Source organism: Idiotropiscis lumnitzeri, chromosome 12, assembly GCF_059441095.1.
Source record: "Idiotropiscis lumnitzeri isolate Australia: NSW breed Sydney's pygmy pipehorse chromosome 12, RoL_Ilum_1.0, whole genome shotgun sequence".
In the NCBI taxonomy this organism is placed as follows: domain Eukaryota; kingdom Metazoa; phylum Chordata; class Actinopteri; order Syngnathiformes; family Syngnathidae; genus Idiotropiscis; species Idiotropiscis lumnitzeri.
Genome location: NC_142402.1, coordinates 16428491 through 16447226, shown reverse-complemented (window position 1 = coordinate 16447226; position 18736 = coordinate 16428491). Strand labels below are relative to the sequence as shown.

The window sequence follows — 18736 nt, the reverse complement described above, 5'->3', positions numbered from 1 at the left end:
ATGAGTTGGCTCATTGAAAAGTCAAATGAGGAGTTGTGGATCTTCAGCACAAATGTTTGGACACTTCTGCTTCTTCTTCGTATTATTCTTATTATTATTATTGTTGTTATTATTATTATTATATTATTTTATTTTGATTATTATTATTTTTATTTTTATTATTATTATTTATATTATCGTTATTATTATTATTATTATTATTATTATTATTATTATAATATATGTTACTTATATTTTATTGTTATTTTGTAAGCCCAGCCCTTTAAAGTACAGCCAATTCCCCGACAAATTTAACACGTGTTAGCCAACGTGGGTTGACCCGCGGGCTCACTTTTGGTCGACTGCGCCTCCGGCTGAGACACAAGCAGACAGCCAGCGGCTCTACCGGCTGCGACAAGAAGAGAGCCCACTCTGTTTCGTCTGTGTTTTGAGAAGAGAACTTAAAGAGGTCACCGTGTGTGGAGTGAAATGAGACTAAACTAAAATGGCAAGCTTAACTGGACGGGTCCAAAGTTGAAAGTACGGGTAAGTTGCTTTGCTGTGTTTTCTGGCTTAATGTCAACATAGAATTTTTTTGGGTGCTACGTAACGGCAAAAAAATACTGATCTGGTAGTGTCCGCAAAATCTCAACATAGATTATTTTTGTAAAGTTAGAATGTTTGTCATTCTTGTACTGGATTATTGTTTGTAATAATATAGGATAATAATTTTAAAGAAAAGAACTTTATTGTAGAGTAGATTTCAAATTTAGTCTCTTACTTCTTTCATTTCAGTTTCAAATGTAATCTTAAGTGAGTTTAAAAGGTGAGAAATATATTATTGGTGGGGGACCAAATCCTGCTGTGAATAGCTAAAAAAATGCAAGCCACCTGAGACATTTTTTTGGGGTGATTTAATATTTAATATTTAAATATGCCACAAACCATGATCACAAAACACTCACGTGTTCGAAAATGATTTGATTTAGAAAAAAGGAAAAACAATTCACATTTTCGCGCACTTGCGGCAAAGACTCTGAGTAACTCCCCCCGCTAACGACCCAGGCTAAACTTAGCTCCACCCTGACATACAAAGATGTTAGTCTATAAGTCGAACGGTATCACTTCAACATACTTCCTGGTCACCAATTGCTATTTTCCGAGCAGCCAGGGATTTGGCACCATCTTGTGGCATCATAGGGTGTTACAGAAAGAGCATAAAAGGAGAATTTTTTAACTGAATTGCTGACGATAGAATTCCCCCCAAAATTTTGAGAATAGCTGGGGCTGGCTGTAGTCAATAAAAATACATTTAGAGAAAGAAAATCTGCATGGTAAGAAATATCTTTTTAAATTACTGTACATGGCCTTCAGAATTGTAATGAAATCAAATTGTGAAGCAGTGAGATATTTCCACACCTACTATTGATCAACAGTCAAACCTTTTCAAGCTTATTAAGTTGTTCACTGCTTTTCCGTACACACAAAGGTAACACACAGTTGATGAAGGAGCACATGACGCTTCTCCTCACAGCAAACTTCAAACATGGCCTCTCATCTGTCTTCAGTCTGAATTATTAAAAGTCTGCTGGTTCGAGTTCCACAGGAGAGGTGAGGGCCAGTGAAACTTGAGAGCATTCAATGAAGAGCAGTGAAGTACAGAAATACAACATTAAAAATTGGTATTTTCCAACCACACACAGATCGGGGGTGGAAGCTACCAGGTACTTAACTCATTCACTATCAGCCGAGTGAAAAAAATGGATCTTTGACGTATTTATCCGTCAATGGCAGTGAGTGAGTTAATATCAACCTCAAGAGATATTGCCGTTGCTTTGAAATGTACTTTGGGCAGCTCGATCTCTTGCATGGACTCCAGCCAGTCCTTCTACCTCGTGACCGCTTGTCTTTGTGCTGAATTTAAACTGAATGAGTGCTGTGGCTGTGTTCCCTCCCACAATGGCGCAAACGCCCCTTTCCAGCCACGCCCTTCAACAAAAATAACAAAATAAAGACAACTACACTCAGTTAGACTGAAATTTGATGATCTCATCATTTATCTTTCCTTCCTCCAGGTGATATTTTAGTCATTGTGGCACGAAACCATGCATGAACCTCGATACTATGACAGCCCCCCTGTGTACAGCCTGCCCGACAGCACCACCTCCCACAGCTTCCAACCGCCAGGAAGCGTACACTCCCCCCAGAGTCATTATGTCAGCTACACTTCCAAACCCCCCGCAGACACAAACTACATGGAAGTGACGCCTCAACACTTCTACCGATGGTTTTCTCCTCCTGGTTTCGTCAAAACCTTCCACGGAGCCACAGTGCTCATGTCGTTCCTCATCTTCGCCTGTGTGGCGTCCACCTTGGTGTGGGACATGAATGGATTCGGGTACAGCGTTGGTGGCGCGGGGGGTGCCACAGGGGCGGGGCAGGGGTACTACGGCGGGAGCTATGGTTACAGTAGCTCCTACATGACTCCGCAGTCTGCCAAGGCCGCTATGATCTCCATGGCTGCCATCAACTTCCTGGTTTCACTGGCGTTTCTGGTGGGCGGCTTCTCCCGGTCAAGGGCCATGAGAGGATCCAGCTTCTACCTCACTGTGTTCATTTGTGACACCATCTTAGCTGTCCTTCAGGTGAGGCACGTGCATATAGCCGACCAACTATTTTCCACACTGCTAGTCTTCTTTAGGGTCATGGTCCGAGTGGGTAAAGAAGCCAAAATTTGGACTCAAGAACTGTACTTTTACAATAATACAGCTCAAGGAAAAGTATCTATAGTCTTCTATATAATTACTTGAATAGTCATTGTGCGGCTCACGAAACACATTGAATAGTAAAACTGAAAAGTGCCATTGAGACTGTGCCAAAAAGCTTGGCTGGGTTCACGTCATCTACCGAGGGACGCTGCGTGCTGCTTACGCCGCAGCAGCTAGCTGGAGACGACTTTCGGCCGGCTACTAGTGCGCCTAAATCAGTAATCATTTAATCCGTGGTGACGATTAAATCACATTTATTACAAGTGTCATTCTCACGAAGGGATAATGAGAAAAGACGTATTAGCCATGCTAATTGCTAAGCTAACCGAAGATTGACACGGCTAACACCGGCTAACCGTTCGTTGAGTTAACGTGAAGCCATGTTAAAGCGAAATCAAAATAAAATTAAGTAAAAATAGTTGATTCTACTTTGTATAAAGCAATTGTTCATTCTGATTTTTATTGTCCACCAAAAAATTGATATCAAGTCCTGCAAAAGCTCTGAGGCCTTTGCGTTGATCAAATTTCTGTTCATTGCAGGGCATCATTGACATCATTTTTGTGATTGGGGTCAACCCAATGTCTCAGAGCTCACAGAGCATGCTGTACAATCCAATCCTGATGATGTGCCAGAACATTCCGGACAGGCCCAGTTTGAGCGGCAGCTTTCCTGGAGGCTTTCCCATGTACAGCCAGTATCTGTATCACTACTGCTTCATGGACCCAGAGGAGGTCAGTAGGACATTTGCGATGATCGTGTAGCCATGTGATTAAATATGCGGCTCTTGTCCAAATGGCCGAACCAGGAGCAGATGGATGGAGTGTTTTGCTGACCTCACCTCATCGGAGAAAAAAAAAAAACATTTAATTTGAAATGAAAGTCAACAAAAGCATGACAACAATATTTATGTCTTTGGAAAAAAAACTCAGTATTTAGAAAATAAAACATTAACAAGGTTTATTCATTTAATTTTTTTCAAGTTCAACGGGCCGGATTAAAACGTTTAACGGGCCGCATGTGGCCCCCGGGCCGTAGTTTGCCCACGCCTGGTGTATGTGAACTTTAACTTCATGAAAGGCTCTCTTTTCTCAGGCGGTAGCATTAGCATTGGGTCTGATGATGGTGTTGGCCCTGTCACTGGCTGCTTTCTACTCCTGGAAGACTCGCAGCAAAATCTGGCGCCATGGAAAAGATAACGTCTACTGGGACAAACCACTGATTTGGCACTCAGAGGGGCAGAATGTACAGGATTGGGTGAGAATTTCTTTTCTTTTATTTATTTTTTTTTTTTTAATCACCAATAGAAGATTGATAGGCAACCAGGCCCAATCTCAACTTTAGTTCGAGTAGACAGAAGATAGAAAAGGGAAGGATCGACATGTTAAAAATGGCCGATTCATTTGGATGCCAGGTGGGTCATCAAACATGAAATCACCGTGGATTTTTGAGGAATGCGACCGTTCACGACCAAGTTTCACACATTCTCATTTGTACAAACTGCTGTTGACTTAGAGATAGTTGTCTTTATCTGAGGCACACCCAGGTTTCACTCTGATGGATCATTAACTAGCTGCAATAACAGCACACATTTTCGGATCTCTCATAACAATAAAGAAGTAAATTGAAACTTGTTAAGTCATGTTGTGACGTCGTCTTTGACAAGATCTCTAAAGGTGAATATGCGATAAGTTCATTTTCAGTTTTTTTACAAGGACTTATAAAGTGAAAGTGGTTCTTTCAGTTAAATAACTAAACATATTTTAAGTTTTTAGCAATATGAAGAGTCATTTGCCCGCTTTCGTGTTTTTTTTTTTAGAATTTTTTTGCGAGACAAAATGAGATACAAGCGCTGCATGGGAGCGGTGATGTCAACTCATTTCAAAACAAGCAGCACTTTGGTAAGATAGTGAACAATTCTTCAAAGTAGAGACTTCAAGCTGTTTGTTGCCACACACAATTGCCTTTTACTGACATAAAAAAAAAAAAACTACGTATTGTGTATTTAAAAGAACCACAAGGCTTTGACTCCCCCCGCTTAGTTAAATGCGAACAAACAATACAAAACCCCATAGACAGGCTAATAAATAGCATCAATGTCGCATCATCACAGACATTTATTCTTTATCATCTGCAAAGAATTACTCATTTTACTGCCCCGAACTGAGATGATATCGTAACCATCTCCATGTGTATCCGTACATTTGTGTTACACTGCCCCCGGGTGGCCAAAATGCGCACACCGGAAAGAGTACCGCAATGGCCACTGAATTAAAGCAAATAATAATAATGATTATAATAGATAAATAAATAAATAAATAAAATTGGTTTATATTCTATTTTGTCAGTACTGCATGTTTTTCAACAATATTATAGAGTGCATTTAAAAAAAAAAACATTATAGCAATATTGCAGTTTTAAAGGCATATCCATTCTTTTCACGGGGGAAATGATTTGAGATGCAAGTGTTGCGTGGCGATGGTTCAAATGAAATTTGGGTCTCAAGGCTCCACTATCTACTAAAATATAAATGTCAGCTTGCAATGTGTTTATTTTATAAAAAGCTTTCAGTCTCAAGCCGAAATGTAACATTGACTCGGTTTGTGTAACATTTAACATGCTGCTCCAGATCCTTTACATTTTTTGTACTTCCAACCAGGATCCTCGTGTGGCCTTCAGTAGAGTAGCAGGAATGTATCCTCTGGTGTAATTCATTACGAGAAGAGAGGCAACAAAATTCATTTATCCAGAGATGCTTTGGCCTACATTCAGCCAGTGATTGGGAGGCGGCTTCATTTGAATGCCGGGCCACTGGTGCGCCACAGTGAGCATGCGTTGCCTTGCAGGGAAGGCATATTTAATGTATGGCCATGTATAATGTATAAAAGGGTCGGGTTGCCACACTGCTGCTGTGTGAATCCCCACAGAGTGGTGGTAGTAAATGATTCAGTCTGACCGGCTTTGTACAGCAGCCTAAAAGTTATCACCTTGTGGTACAAGAACCCTGGAACAGTTTAATATATGATCAAATGTCATACGCAATGCCAGAATTATTGTGATATTGCAAAATTATTATTTACGTTACCATGTTAGTGAAATTGATAAAATTATGAAAATTAGATATCCTCGGTGCCAAGGTGCCACCAGATGGAGCCAAAGCAAAACTGTCATACTTTTAAAGCGACACAAAGTGCGTCACAAACCAAAGACAAAATATATATTTTGTAAAATTGACCTACAGCATCGCAGAGATGAGTCTTATTAACAACACTGCTAAATTAGAACAATGGGGGGAAAAAGAAATCAAGAATATAAAATGAGGCGGAGGAGGTGCTAGCCATGAGCTAGCTCACAAGCTAACAGGCTAAGAGGGCTCCTCTCGGCCGCCAGACGAGCAGCGGGCTCATCTGGGCTGTACCCTCCTCACTTTGTCATTTAAATGTCAACGCTTAGATGCTCTGTAAATTGTGCCCTCCTTGGCAGTTGCATTTTCATGGTGAAGGAAGAGCTAGCTAGCTAACACTACGCTGTAGCGCTAGAAATAGGCTTTGTATATGGTAAATTACTGGTTATTGTGATGGATAAATAACCACTGACACGAACAAAGGCGCAAAGGTTCTTCTATTTTTTTTTTTTTAACCAATCCCAAGAAAATCAGGAAACCTGAAATGGCAAAAAACAGATTAGCGCTCTATTGCTACGATTCGGTACTCTATAGTTGTCATTCCTTTTAAGTTTTCAGCAATTATCTTCTAACACATAACGTATAATGTATTGAAAAACACACCCTGTATTCAATTTGCAGTGTCTTCAAATGAGTCATTTTGTGTCCATATTATGACTACGCGGATTAGCGCATCGGCTCAGTGATGACACAAACAAACGAAAGCACTCTATTAGATCATCTACAGTTACGGGATGAGCTTTTCCATCCTGCGCAGATGTTCATTAGATCTATTTCACCAGCTGCTTTTTGTTCCCATGCCATCCTCATTGCTCTTTATCCACATATAGGTCAAAGACTAGAAGTCGTTAATGATGCAATGCACCATATGACAGCAGATTACAAATAGCGCAGGCGTTTGTTGCTTTGGCTTCAAATGGCTGCAACTTTGGAAGCTAGATTGCAAAATTGTACTCATTTCACCCTGGATTTAACTTTTCCTAATGTGCCCTTGATGGAATTAAAGTGCTTGCTTGCACTGAGTGTCTGATGTGTAGACTTATAAAAATGTTATGACACACCTTTTTTTGCTTTTACTGTGAAAATAGTTTCTTTAAGTGGTGTAACTGAAAACAAAAATGTGGTCAGTGCACTTAAGTAGATGTTTTTAGGGTCTCAACTCACCTGAGTGCATCATTTTAAAAGCGTAGGTACTTTTTTCGTAGTCTGTAATTTTATTATTTTCACTTAAATTCAGAAGTTGAATCAGAAAAAGTTTAACTTTAAACATTCTCACGTTTTTTTTCATTCTTAAGTATCTGGCTGGAAATTTTGTGTCTTGTGTCTCTTTGCTGCATAAGGTTAACCATGTTGGAGAAGGAAGAAGCACCCAGCAAGCACCAACTGTTGTTATATCAGAGAAAGCAGCTTCTGACCTTCGCGGGGGAAACGGCGCGACTTCGTACTCGCAATATACGGGCGTCATTTACAGCAATGGGAATTTGAACAGCAACAGGTATGTCGAGTATAGAATTTATTTATTTTTTATTCATTCGAATAAAAATCTTCTCATGACGATCGTATTAAAAGAGCTTATCAAGGCTGCCAGATGAAAACCTTGTATCTTCAAATATTACTTTTTTTGTAGAAATTGTCCGTTATTTTTATGCATTATTAGCCGATTTACAGCGTTGAAAAAAAGCGTGGGAATAAATCGACCAGCTCTCTTGAACGCTTGAATTGTCCGAGAAGACTTGTAAAGCTGTTGTCGTTGCCTCTTCCCTCACCCATGCAGTATTATGTCACCTAAAGATTTGAAATCTGAATGTTTGTCAATAAAGACTTAAAATATGTGAGATGGTTATAATCAGCCACAAAAGTCATTTATGTACAGATTCATTTCCACCCTGCTTATTCAGCACCACATTTTACTGATTGCATCACTCATGACTCTAAGACCTTTGATGATATAACCTCAATTTCAGCGATGTGAGGATTTCACCCAACAGTGCCAATATACACAAATTTGCTTCATGGTGTATTTTTTCCAGCTTCTCTGAGGTTAGTAGTAAGCATCAAGAGACTGAGCATCTGTACCAGAACAACAGGCCTGTCGTGTGCAGCAGCTCCTCAGCTGACGCAGACAGCGGCAGGAAACATGCCTCAAGGTTCCAGAGCAACCATAGGGATCGTGCTGCTCGGGAAATGGCGGAGTTCCAAGATGTAGCGGCTTACACCACTGGAGGAGACACTGCTAATGAGCTGGATCAAAACCAAGACCAACATCTCTTCAGGTGATCCTGATGACTCTTTTATACACCACGACACGGAAAAATGCTGTCATTTTGCTGCTATGTATAACCAAGATAAGACGGCGTTAATGACTTGCAGCAAAAATAAGCAACCAAAACATGTAAAAAAAAAAAAAAAAAAACGTATTTTTGATGATTTTTTTTATGTATGTGGCCAAATCCAAATGTAATAGTGAGGCTGCTCTTGCACTTGAAATTTCTTCAAATAAAAATAAAATAAACCATTCACTCTCTTCTGTTCTCTACTGTGCAGAAAGTACCCCGAAATCATCTCGGACCAGCAGCGCAGGCGATACAAACGAGATTTTGACTCCTCACTGGTTCATTATAAGAGCCTGTGTAAAGAAATGGATAACATCTGTGACCAGATTCACAAGCTGAGTCGAGAACTGGACTCACTGGACAAGGACTCCGTAAAGTACCAGGTAGCTGCTTCACGCTAAGCATATTTGTAACATTATCAATATTTGAGCGTCTGTGGTTCCATTCTCAGGGTGTGGCCGATGAATATAACAGACTAAAATACATCAAAAGGGTAAGTGCAACAGATGTGTACATTATATATATATATATATATATATATATATATATATATATATATATATATATACACGTGTGTGTGTGTGTGTGTGTGTCTCTCTTCCAGGCCCCAGATTATCAAGCAAACAAAAGGCAGAGCAAAGAACTTCGGCAAAAATTGTTCCACATCAAACGGCTGGTAAAAAACTTTGATCAAGGCCTTTGTTAGCGCTGGTCCGTCAGTTTAATGTTGGAGGAACTAAGATGCAATCCAAATTGACTGTGTGCGTTTATATTAACAAACTGCATAAAACGTGTTGGTAATTTTTTTTTTTTACTGGCAACTTAGTGAACTTTGCCTATGTGAAATAAAACGTATTCCTTTGTGAAAGAACAACATCTAGAGTGGCTATAAAAAGTCTACACACCCATGGTCAAATTCCAGGGTTTTGTGATATGGCAATGAGAGCCAGATAAACCATTTTTCAACTTTTTACACAATTGTGACCTGTAGTTATACAACTCAATTGAAAAAAAATGTTTACAAGAAAGGAAGTAAAAATAAGCAACTGAAATAATGTGATTGCACAAGTGTACACACCCTTCTATAACTAGGATGTGACTGTGTTCCGGATTAACCAATTACGTTCATGTTCATTTTAAAGGTGTTTGGGATCTTTTGGTTTGAACTGATGAAACCAAGATGAAACCTTTGAAAGTTATGTTTGGCGTAAGAATAAAACTTCTTATTAACAAAAAAAAAAAAGTGAAACAACTGGTGTCAGTGTGATACTTTGTGGCTGTTTTTCTGGGGCCTTAGTCAAGGTGAACAGTTAAAAAAAAGCAGTCAGTGCACAACCTTCAGACTTCGGCTGCCAAGAACAGAAAATAATATCAGGAAAAGCCTACTTGAACATCAAAACTTTATGGTGTTAGGTACATTATGTCCTGACTCACATTTAACTAGAGTTTGAATGTGGTTTGGTAAATTGAAATTCTGGACACAGCCACGTCCTCCGTGACAAGAGGGTGTGCACACTTTTGCAACCAGTGTTTAAATGTTGCGCTTTTCTGTTAATGGTCTCAATTTCACATCATTTGAACACAGTTGTGTTTACATCCAATGTGTGATACATTAGCAAAAAATAAATAAATAAAATACATAGTAAAACATTCCACAGTTGTTTATTACTTTGGTTATTTCACAGAAATTAATTGGAGACCTCTTTTGCAGCACATGCATAGAATTAGACATTTATGGTGCATGTTGCAGTGTTTATTTGGCATTTGTCATACAGCTGTAATTACAACACTTTTTCAACAAGTTTGAAAAAAAAAAAACATACATAACAAAACACACTTTCTCTTTTGATTCTTTTAATAACCTTGCCATATACAGAAAACTCAAATGTAAGAACTCAAGGACACAAAAACTAAGAAACCGTTAATTGTACTGTAGAGCTGACACGGATGTGCGACTTGACTAAAAGAAGCCCACCCATACCAGGTTTAGGATGAAAACAAGAAGCAAAGGATTACGTCAGCTTAATTTGTGTTCTTTGTTCTAAAATATTTGATATTCGTTAAACAACAAAGAGTCTCAAACTACTCGCGTGAGGTAAGTCCTGGTGGTTTATCAGAGGCCTTCTTTAGCCCACCAAGTGGTGGACATGTGACATTTTGGTATTCAAAAATCCTCCTTGTGCAGTTTTAAAATCAGTCATTTCAAAGTCGGCTCATCATTTACAAAGTACAACAGCACTCAAGTCTTTAGTGATAACATGTGGGTCTTTCGAGAGAGGTATTTTTATGTCAACACAGAAACACAACGAGGAGCAAACGGAGAAAGCAACGCTTGGATATTTAAAGGAATTACTTACACAAAGCGTGAAACAACTTAGAAGCGCTCCAAAACATTAGAACATGCAAAGGGAAATCAAAGTTGGCCTTGATATATTTACACACGCAAAGCTCCAACACATCGTCTACGCGGGCCCTATTTTTGTAGACCGGCGCTCGGGTGCTCGGCAAAAATTAGGCGCATCTTCATTTTTCGAGCCGGGGGCAAGTGTAGTTTAGAGTGTTTGTGAATTTGGTAGACCGCGCTACGCCTCTATAGGCGCGCCGGCGTATTGTATTGCACGCTCCCGGCGCATCTGGCAATTTGGTGAGCAAAATCAGACTCGATTTTAGACTGGTTAAGAGCAAGTCTAAGTCGCGGTGCAGGTGGATTGGATGGAGGCGTAGGCAGATATAGCCTGAACTACGAGGACATTTTTGGTGGGAATATTTTTTGTACTACAACAGCGTGGGTCAAACCCTTTGAATCAATGTAGAAATGTATTCATTTAACAAATTATCATGATCATCTTAAGAAATTATATAAATAGCACGCAAGCACAACTATGGGTAAATGGGTGTTTGGTCACACACCTCGACCGCCCTCGAAATTGAGCCGCTTAGATTGGCCGGGAGTCGGCTGTGTTCCTTCCCACAACGGCGCAAACGCCCTCTTCCACCTGTGCGAGTCTAAATCCCAAAACAGTTACGGTTTACGCTAGATGAAAATAGGGCCCTTAGTGTTTGTTATAACGCGTTAATGTCACTTGTGATACTGATTTCTCTTTTAGACAGAGCTTGTTCCAACTTTGAATATGTGCAATTCTGGAAAAGAAGCAACAAAGATCAATGTTTAAGATGCTTGTACGTGTCCTAAGTGTTTACCTAATAACAAGGCGGGTGTCAGAAAGAAGGCGGTTACTGGTGTGGAACATTTACAGTTTTTTTCCCCCTTCATTTATCAGATGAAAGCATTCTTATGTTAAATGAGGTATTAGTCACTTGTAACTGCTGGAAAATAACAAAAATCAAGAGCAAGAGTCCATAATTGTCGTCTTCTCTGTTTTTGTGCATCGATCCGAGGATGAACTTTGGTGAATTTTCCTTGGTTTTACTTCATTTTGTTCAGCATGAATCGTCTCACGCCGGCACACCCGCCCTCCCCAAATTATTTCCAAGTCTTCCAACGACAAAACCCCCCAGCAGAGAACCGTGTTCTCCGTTCATCAGTACCATCCTCGTTGATGATGCTGCATAATCAAGTCCTCAGCAGCGCCAACAAAAATACGGAAAATAATTCCCATCACATTGGCACATAGGGCCAGCTGATGGAGCTTCCGGAGAGCTGCATGTCTCGGATGAGCGTCTCAATGGGGGTCTTCCCCACAAGGCGCATGAAAAACAGTTGGGAGATGAGGCTGGCGGGGACGGCGCGTAGAGCCGGGAGGCGTAGGAGCAGGCGGCCGAAGCGCTGAGGTTGACTCGGGTACTGCATCCTCTCGTACTCGGTCAGAGCCACCTGAGCCTTCTCTTGTAGAGACTCCACGTGGACTGCATCTGTCAGACCACAGGCATCTAGCGGAGGGAGGACATATTTAATTCATGTTGGGAGTAAAGTATTACAAGTGGTGGGCCATCAGGGGGCAGCAACACCAGTTTTTGGCCAAAAAGCAGAGAAAACAAGCTTCGTGTGAAAAGAAACAAACAACAGAAACATTATTTGAATCATTTTTATTTATTTATTATATATATATATATATATATATATATTTTATATATATATATTTTATATATATATATATTTTATATATATATATATTTTTTTTATATATTTTTTTTTAAATATATATATATATATGGGTGATGCAATTAAAAAAAAATGAGATGAGCTCACAAGGCTGTCTTATATGTGGAAATTAATCTGCACGCACACTAACCTTCGTGGCTCACGGACTTCCTTCTTCTAAAAGCATTCCAGCTATCAATTTTCAACCATTATTATTACTACTATTTTCACCGTTTACTGTCTAAAAAAAAAAAAAAACACACACATTCGTTTCAGTTTTTATCTTGAGCAGACAAAATGCCGGAAAGTGGCGTTACGAGACTTTTCAGACTGTTGACGTGTCCAGTGAAGTTAAGAGAATTGCTCTGTGCTATTTTCAACGCTTTGGATTGGATAATTATTTGTAATAAAAAAAAAAACAGCAACACAAGGGAGCTAACCAAAAGTTTAGATTTTTGAGAAATTATTAACTTGACCAAATTTAAACATAGACCAAAATTTGGCTATTTTTTCCATAAAATGGAATTTATTGATTCGCATCAGACTATTTTCTTCTTTTTCTAGCTGTTCTCTTGGCCACAATGCGTCCATGACATGTAAGTGAATGCGAGATTTTTTTTTTTTAAAGCCAAACAAATTTCTGGCCCTTGATGAATTTTTATTCACTCCATAAGGGAAACTGAAAATAATTTTTTGTCATTGCCCTGATTAGGTGTACCTAATAAAGTAGCCAAAGGTTGCTACTTGACCTGACTATTCTCATCCAGTAGGTGGCAGAAGTACTTTCTCAATTCTAACTGAGCCACAGTCCATTTTGTAACACCAAACGAAGAACGAAGAAGTTCTATCACCTGGTGAGAACAGTGCGATGGCCTTGAGACAGCTGTACTCGGCGGAGTCCACTTGCAGTCGGGTCAGCTTGTCCACCTGGTCCTGGAACACCCTCACCTGGTCCATGAAGGACACCACGCGCTCCGCCGACATGGGCGACGAGTGGAAGCCCGCCGCGGCCAACAAGGGCGCCATGTGGAGCGGCAAGGCCGACTGGGCCGCGTTGAGGATGAACAGCTCGCTCCAGCTCAGCCTCAGCAGGGCCACCTGCGGTTTGCGTTGGCAACAATTAACACCTTTGAAAAGGCATTTTGCCACGGAATGTTGACTGAAAATGACATCACATGTATTGAGGGGTGAGGTAACAACCAATCACAAGGAGTGTTTTGATGTTCTACCTGTCACTTTACGTCGCTGGCACAGATAAATAATTTTGGGGAAATCTCTTGCAGTACATCGGATGGGAATAACTTGTACATTTCTTCTCGATTATTTGAACTGAGGTAAAAATGGACCTTGCGGGTTTGACTGACCTGATCAGACACTGGCAGCTCAGGAAAATACGGGATGTTCCTGGCCCATTCCACTGTGCTGAAGAGAAGCCGGGCAGCCAGTTCGCAGATGTTATCAATACCCATGGAATTATCGGGACCAGCCTGCTGGTTGTACTGGTGTCCGTAGCGGCTGTTGGGATACGGCTCGGCCCTCAACAGCTGCGAGATGAGCTCGGAAACCGGCTGGCCGCCGCTGCCTCCGTTGTTGTTGTTGTTGTTGTAGAATTCACCGCCTCCCAGGCCGCTGGTGCCGCCTATTGGCGTGAGGGTCGGGCTGAGACTAGGCTGCGGTGGGATGCGGCCGCGTTGAACTGCTGTAGTTTGGTTGGGGGAGCAAGGGGGAAGGGTACGACAGGGAAGGGCAGTTGGGCAGATGGAGGAGGGATTTTTGGAAAGAAAATGGAGGGGGGGAAAAAAAGTTAAAACTGGGTTCAACCAGCAGTGTATGTCAGATTACAGGAAGACGGATTGAGCCGATTAGCCGGCTTTTCTTTTTTTTCCAAATTAGACCTCCTCAATGCGAGTATTCTTGTTTTCATCACCGCTTGATGAAGCTCATCAAGAGAATGATTCCGATGCCTGCACCGTGACCATGTTACGGCCGATCCACAAAGCAACAAGCTGGAGCCCGCTCGGACGCAGGAATGCCGCTCTGCAGCTGACCCTGAACTCTGACCCGTAGACGCACCCAGGCAAAGACAATTCCTCCACGGGGAGCAATAATGTGTCTCGTTAACTTGTTTTATGTTCTGTGCGAGGTAAACAACACAGGCAGGTCAGATAATATCCGCTCTGACCGCATCTGACTTTGTTGACACTCGCTACTATGTACCAGGCAGGGGTATGCGATTGATATGGATCAAAATAACAATGATGATGAAGACCAACAAAAGTATCTTAATTTACTTTAAATAAATAATTAAAAACTCTGATAAATAACATTAAAATGTGGACCTTTGGAAAAATCTCATTAAATTTACCAGTGCCAAATAATAATGCGTTAATGCTAAAACTAAAACTAAAAAATAAATTAAAATTAAATTAAAACTAGAACTCAAAATAAAAAAAAAATACAAATAAAAATAGTGGTATTACAGTGTCTCCAAGGAGCATGTGACCTTAATCAGGATGTGTATTGCTTGTATTCTAATTTAAATGTCGAATATATGAATAATAGGAACAACTGGATAAGAAGTCCAATTTAAAAGATGTGACTGAAAATTAAATTGATTCTAATTGTTGTCTAATCGTTTGTGTTTTGTCTTTTTTTTTAAACAATATTAATTAAAATAAAACACATTTTCATTAAAATTGCAAGACGCAATCGCACCAACTAATATCTGTACTCAGCATTGGCAAATACTTAAATGTGAGTACTTGCAATCCATCTGGAAAAAAATGTTCACACTAATCCCTAAATTTTAAATAATAGTATATATTTTTATTGTAATTTTTTTTTATCAACACAACTGCTGCACGTATTGAATGAAACTACATTTTAACACAGTTTGTACTACAAGCAACCCACTAATGGGTCTATTGAGTGTCACCACATGGAGTGAACTTCCCATATCGGATTGCGCCTAAAGGGCTTCAACCGCTGGCTTAAGGCTGAGGGACTTGATTGTCTTAGTCAAGCATTTATCTCTGTCACCATGACACAAACGACATTACAGGCTGCTAGTGAATAGCCCTGACTGGACAGTGGACTCGCATAAATTGTGAACTGTGCAACAATGGGCCCCAAATAAACAAGCGTGGCATATTTAAAAGAAAAGTTCAAACATGATTGCGGTATCTCACTGGCATTTCAATTTTGGACATAAAGAACCCATGCTAGCATATCAAGGAAAAAAAAAAAACAATTACCTTCTTTGCGCATCCCCACTCGGAAACACTTTTTGAGGCGACAGTATTGGCATTGGTTGCGGTGGTGCTGATCAATCTGACATTCTCGATTAGACCTGAAAAACAAATAGTCATTGTTGAGGCTAATGACAGGCCGTAATGTACTTTTTTTTTTATCTTATTTCCTGTAAGTCAATGTTGAACAAAAACAAAAGATGCGTCTGTATTACTCCATCGTCATACTGGATAGTCAGAATGCGAGTGAAGTCCTCTGATTCTGGTTTGTAAATGTTATTCAGGTTTCTGGCTGACAGTACATTATGTAGCTTAAGTGAGACACTAGGCGGAAGATTTGGAAAAGATTAAATAGGTGCCACAAATGCAGGACGAACAATCATAACAATGACACATTAAAAAAATAAATTAAAGTGTCTGTGCAATCAGATTTCAGCCTCTATCATGCTGCTTTGTCAATGTAATTTTGAATCAGTAGTGATGGCCCTTGTACTACAAACTATATTAGTATAGTCGATTTCCTTAAAGAATCAAATTTATTTTTTTTTCCCTTCCAAGGCCAGCAAGCCATGACGTCAGCATTTTTCGGTTGTCTGATGGATTGGCCAGAGCAAAACTTGCCCAAGCCTACTTTGACTCTGCACACATCAAAACATTCAATAATCAACATCTCTGTGTATGGGATGCATTTTATTTGAATTTATTTGCATTTTTTTATGTTGTTAGTTGAATACTGATTTTGAATTGCTCGAAATTATGTATGTGGCACAGTTGCATGCTGTATCATATGCATGGTTTGTATAATTGCGGTGTGATAGTGGTGGTATTAAGAGGTTGGTGGGAAGTTCCTGCTAGAGGCCCAGGTACAAAATACACGCAACGGCCCGACACTGAGTCTGATTTATGACCTGACAAAAAAACGACTATTGATTTGACTAGACTTACTTGAAATTTAAACAAACAAGTAAGGTTTTGGTTTCAGGTTTTTGTGAAGAAATGGCACACATATTTGAAGAAACTGCAGCTAATAAATAATAACAATGACATAATGCAAGCATTTTCTTCTTACATTAATACAGTACCTTATGATTTTATGATTTCAAAACGAGGGTCTATATAAAAATATAGGGAGCTCATTAAATTGTTTTAAAGTCCGCCGAGGGAAACTAACTACAATGTGGCCCGCAAGAACAAAAGTTTTACACCCTAATCTAAACAAGGACCAAAATTAACCCGCAGAGAAATAGTTACGCTGACGTGATTTAGCTAGTTTATCAAATGCTGTCTGAACTACAAAAATGTCGGCTTGTTGCCAGAGAACACACATTTCCCATCATGCCTCGCTCACCTGCACGTGTAGCTAAGGTTCCGCCGTACGCTTCTCTTGAAGAAGCTTTTACAGCCCTCGCAGGTGAACACGCCGTAATGTTTCCCACTCGACTTGTCCCCACACACCACGCAGTCCAACACGCAAGCCTTGTCGTCCTCCCCGGCTTCCATGTCGCTGCCTCCCGCCTGGGGAGAGCCGTCCTCATCCTCCCGCTTCAGGTAGCCCTTTTCGCCCAGTCCGTTGGTGCCGCCATTGGGATCTCCCCAGCCCCCACTCACCATGGCCATCGCTTGGTTACCGAACCCCCGATGAGAAGCACGCCACAGTCAGGCAGTCAAGAATCGTCAAGGTAACATGGATCTGAGCAGACCGCTTCTTCGACGCTTAGGAAGCTTTCTAAAATAATAAAATGACCAAAAAATGTCCACTGGTTTGAAAGGAGATAGTAATGAGAGGGGGGAAAAAAACAAGAGGAGGGAGGGTGTTTGGCAGGAAAAAACAAGAGCAGTCTCCTCCCACTGCACTATGACCTGGAAATAGTCTGAGTGGTGTAACTTTTCAATTTTTAGCTTTGCACTGCCTCAAAAATGTCAAAGTCTTGTCCTCTCTTCCCACCTGGCAGGCTGGTTCTGCCGTCGTCAAATCCAGACGGAGGGTCCTCTCCGCTGTAAACAATGCGTCTACTCGCGCCTGTGGAGAGATGGGGAAAGCTCTTGTAAATGACATGAGGTTATAAATGAAATGCCAAGACAGAAACACAGACATGGACAGCCAGTCGTTCTAGCTCATGGCTGAAATAAGACTTGAGTGCGGCACAAGCCTGTGGAGGCTTTACCGTCGAATTCCCTCATCTCCACACCGCTGCCCTCTCTATATAAATCATTCAATGCTTACCTCCGATTGAACATGAAAATGACCGACACTATAAATCCTCTCCTGCTAGATCTTCCCGTCCTCCATCCGGAGAACGAGCGCAGCTTTCCTACTCTGCTGTAATCCTCTCAGCGGCACCATGATGACCCACAAAGTGAAGCTATTCCACGTCATTTGCTCCTATGGCTGTAGGTTTCTCTTCAAGACTTCACCAGAAAAAGGAGAAAATGCGTCTGGACTGTCAAGTTGACCTCCAAAATACACACACACGCGCACACGCACACACACAAGGTGGTGTGTGCTCAACACAAGAAAGTGCTGCCCTGTCCTTTCCTTTCCTTTCCTTAGCAGTGCTCCAAGCTTCTCGTTTGCAAGCCTTTTGTTGGTGCTTGGCCACCAAGAACTAATGATGTGTGGGCTAGCCGCTGCTTTTCATCTGTGTGTGGATGTGTGTCTGTGTGTGTGTGCCTTCCCCTGTGGCAAGAGGTGGGGGAGGCAGGCAAGGGTGCGCTTACTTTCTCTCTTTGCGGTTATCCACACATCCAGTGAGCATTCGAGAGGAAATCCAAAGCTACAGACACGTTGGATCGCTGTCTACGTTTGCATTTTCCCCTGCTCTTGTTTTCTCCTCGAGCCTATTTGTGCGTTTGACACAGAGAGATAAAGCAAGGCAAGTGAGAGAGAGAGGCGCAGGGGAGGGAGGTGGAGTGTGTGCAGAGGGGGAGGGGTGTGTGTGTGTGTGTGTTCTGAGGGATTTGACACTACTATTCAAGCCCTGTGGTTGCCATGGCGCTGGATGCCTTATATGGCCATTGGAGTCAAAGAGCAAAAAGACTGGGCTGTGTGGGGCAACACACAACACACATGTGAAGAATGTGGAGGACGTCTCTGCTGGGATGCAAAGAGCATGACCCCAAGGCC

At 41.0% G+C, this 18736-nt stretch overlaps 2 protein-coding genes across 4 annotated transcripts; one reads left to right on the top strand and one right to left on the bottom strand.

Annotated features, from left to right (window-relative positions):
• The first annotated feature begins 379 nt into the window (after positions 1 to 379).
• Positions 380 to 9925, top strand: ocln1 (occludin1). The gene is made up of 9 exons (XM_088312008.1): positions 380 to 525; positions 2055 to 2624; positions 3288 to 3479; positions 3841 to 4002; positions 7270 to 7424; positions 7960 to 8202; positions 8474 to 8645; positions 8714 to 8755; positions 8867 to 9925. The coding sequence occupies exons 2-9, from the start codon at positions 2085 to 2087 to the stop codon at positions 8966 to 8968; spliced, it is 1608 nt and encodes a 535-aa protein (XP_088168134.1). The 5' UTR covers positions 380 to 525; positions 2055 to 2084; the 3' UTR covers positions 8969 to 9925.
• On the bottom strand, positions 9909 to 18474 carry nr2f6a (nuclear receptor subfamily 2, group F, member 6a). Of its 3 annotated transcripts, none has more exons than XM_088312010.1 (7): positions 18331 to 18474; positions 17558 to 17632; positions 16961 to 17338; positions 15619 to 15713; positions 13729 to 14063; positions 13216 to 13462; positions 9909 to 12153 (listed from the first exon to the last, which is right to left on the bottom strand). In XM_088312010.1, the coding sequence occupies exons 3-7, from the start codon at positions 17227 to 17229 to the stop codon at positions 11882 to 11884; spliced, it is 1218 nt and encodes a 405-aa protein (XP_088168136.1). In that variant the 5' UTR covers positions 17230 to 17338; positions 17558 to 17632; positions 18331 to 18474; the 3' UTR covers positions 9909 to 11881. The 3 variants fall into 3 exon arrangements, with proteins under 3 accessions (XP_088168136.1, XP_088168137.1, XP_088168138.1); XM_088312011.1 differs by lacking the exon at positions 18331 to 18474 and adding an exon at positions 17837 to 18255; XM_088312012.1 differs by having other exon boundaries at positions 13729 to 14060; positions 16961 to 17632.
• Positions 18475 to 18736: the final 262 nt, after the last annotated feature.

Excerpts from the sequence above, each read along its gene's own strand:
- ocln1 (XM_088312008.1), top strand. The coding sequence starts at position 2,085 with ATGCATGAACCTCGATACTATGACAGCCCCCCTGTGTACAGCCTGCCC. Across the intron at positions 2,625-3,287 it reads CCATCTTAGCTGTCCTTCAG|GGCATCATTGACATCATTTT; the intron begins GTGAGGCACGTG and ends TGTTCATTGCAG. Across the intron at positions 8,646-8,713 it reads AGGACTCCGTAAAGTACCAG|GGTGTGGCCGATGAATATAA; the intron begins GTAGCTGCTTCA and ends TTCCATTCTCAG.
- nr2f6a (XM_088312010.1), bottom strand. The coding sequence starts at position 17,229 with ATGGCCATGGTGAGTGGGGGCTGGGGAGATCCCAATGGCGGCACCAAC. Across the intron at positions 13,463-13,728 it reads AGCTGCCAGTGTCTGATCAG|GTGGCCCTGCTGAGGCTGAG; the intron begins GTCAGTCAAACC and ends CGCAAACCGCAG. Across the intron at positions 12,154-13,215 it reads CATCGCACTGTTCTCACCAG|ATGCCTGTGGTCTGACAGAT; the intron begins GTGATAGAACTT and ends TCCCTCCGCTAG.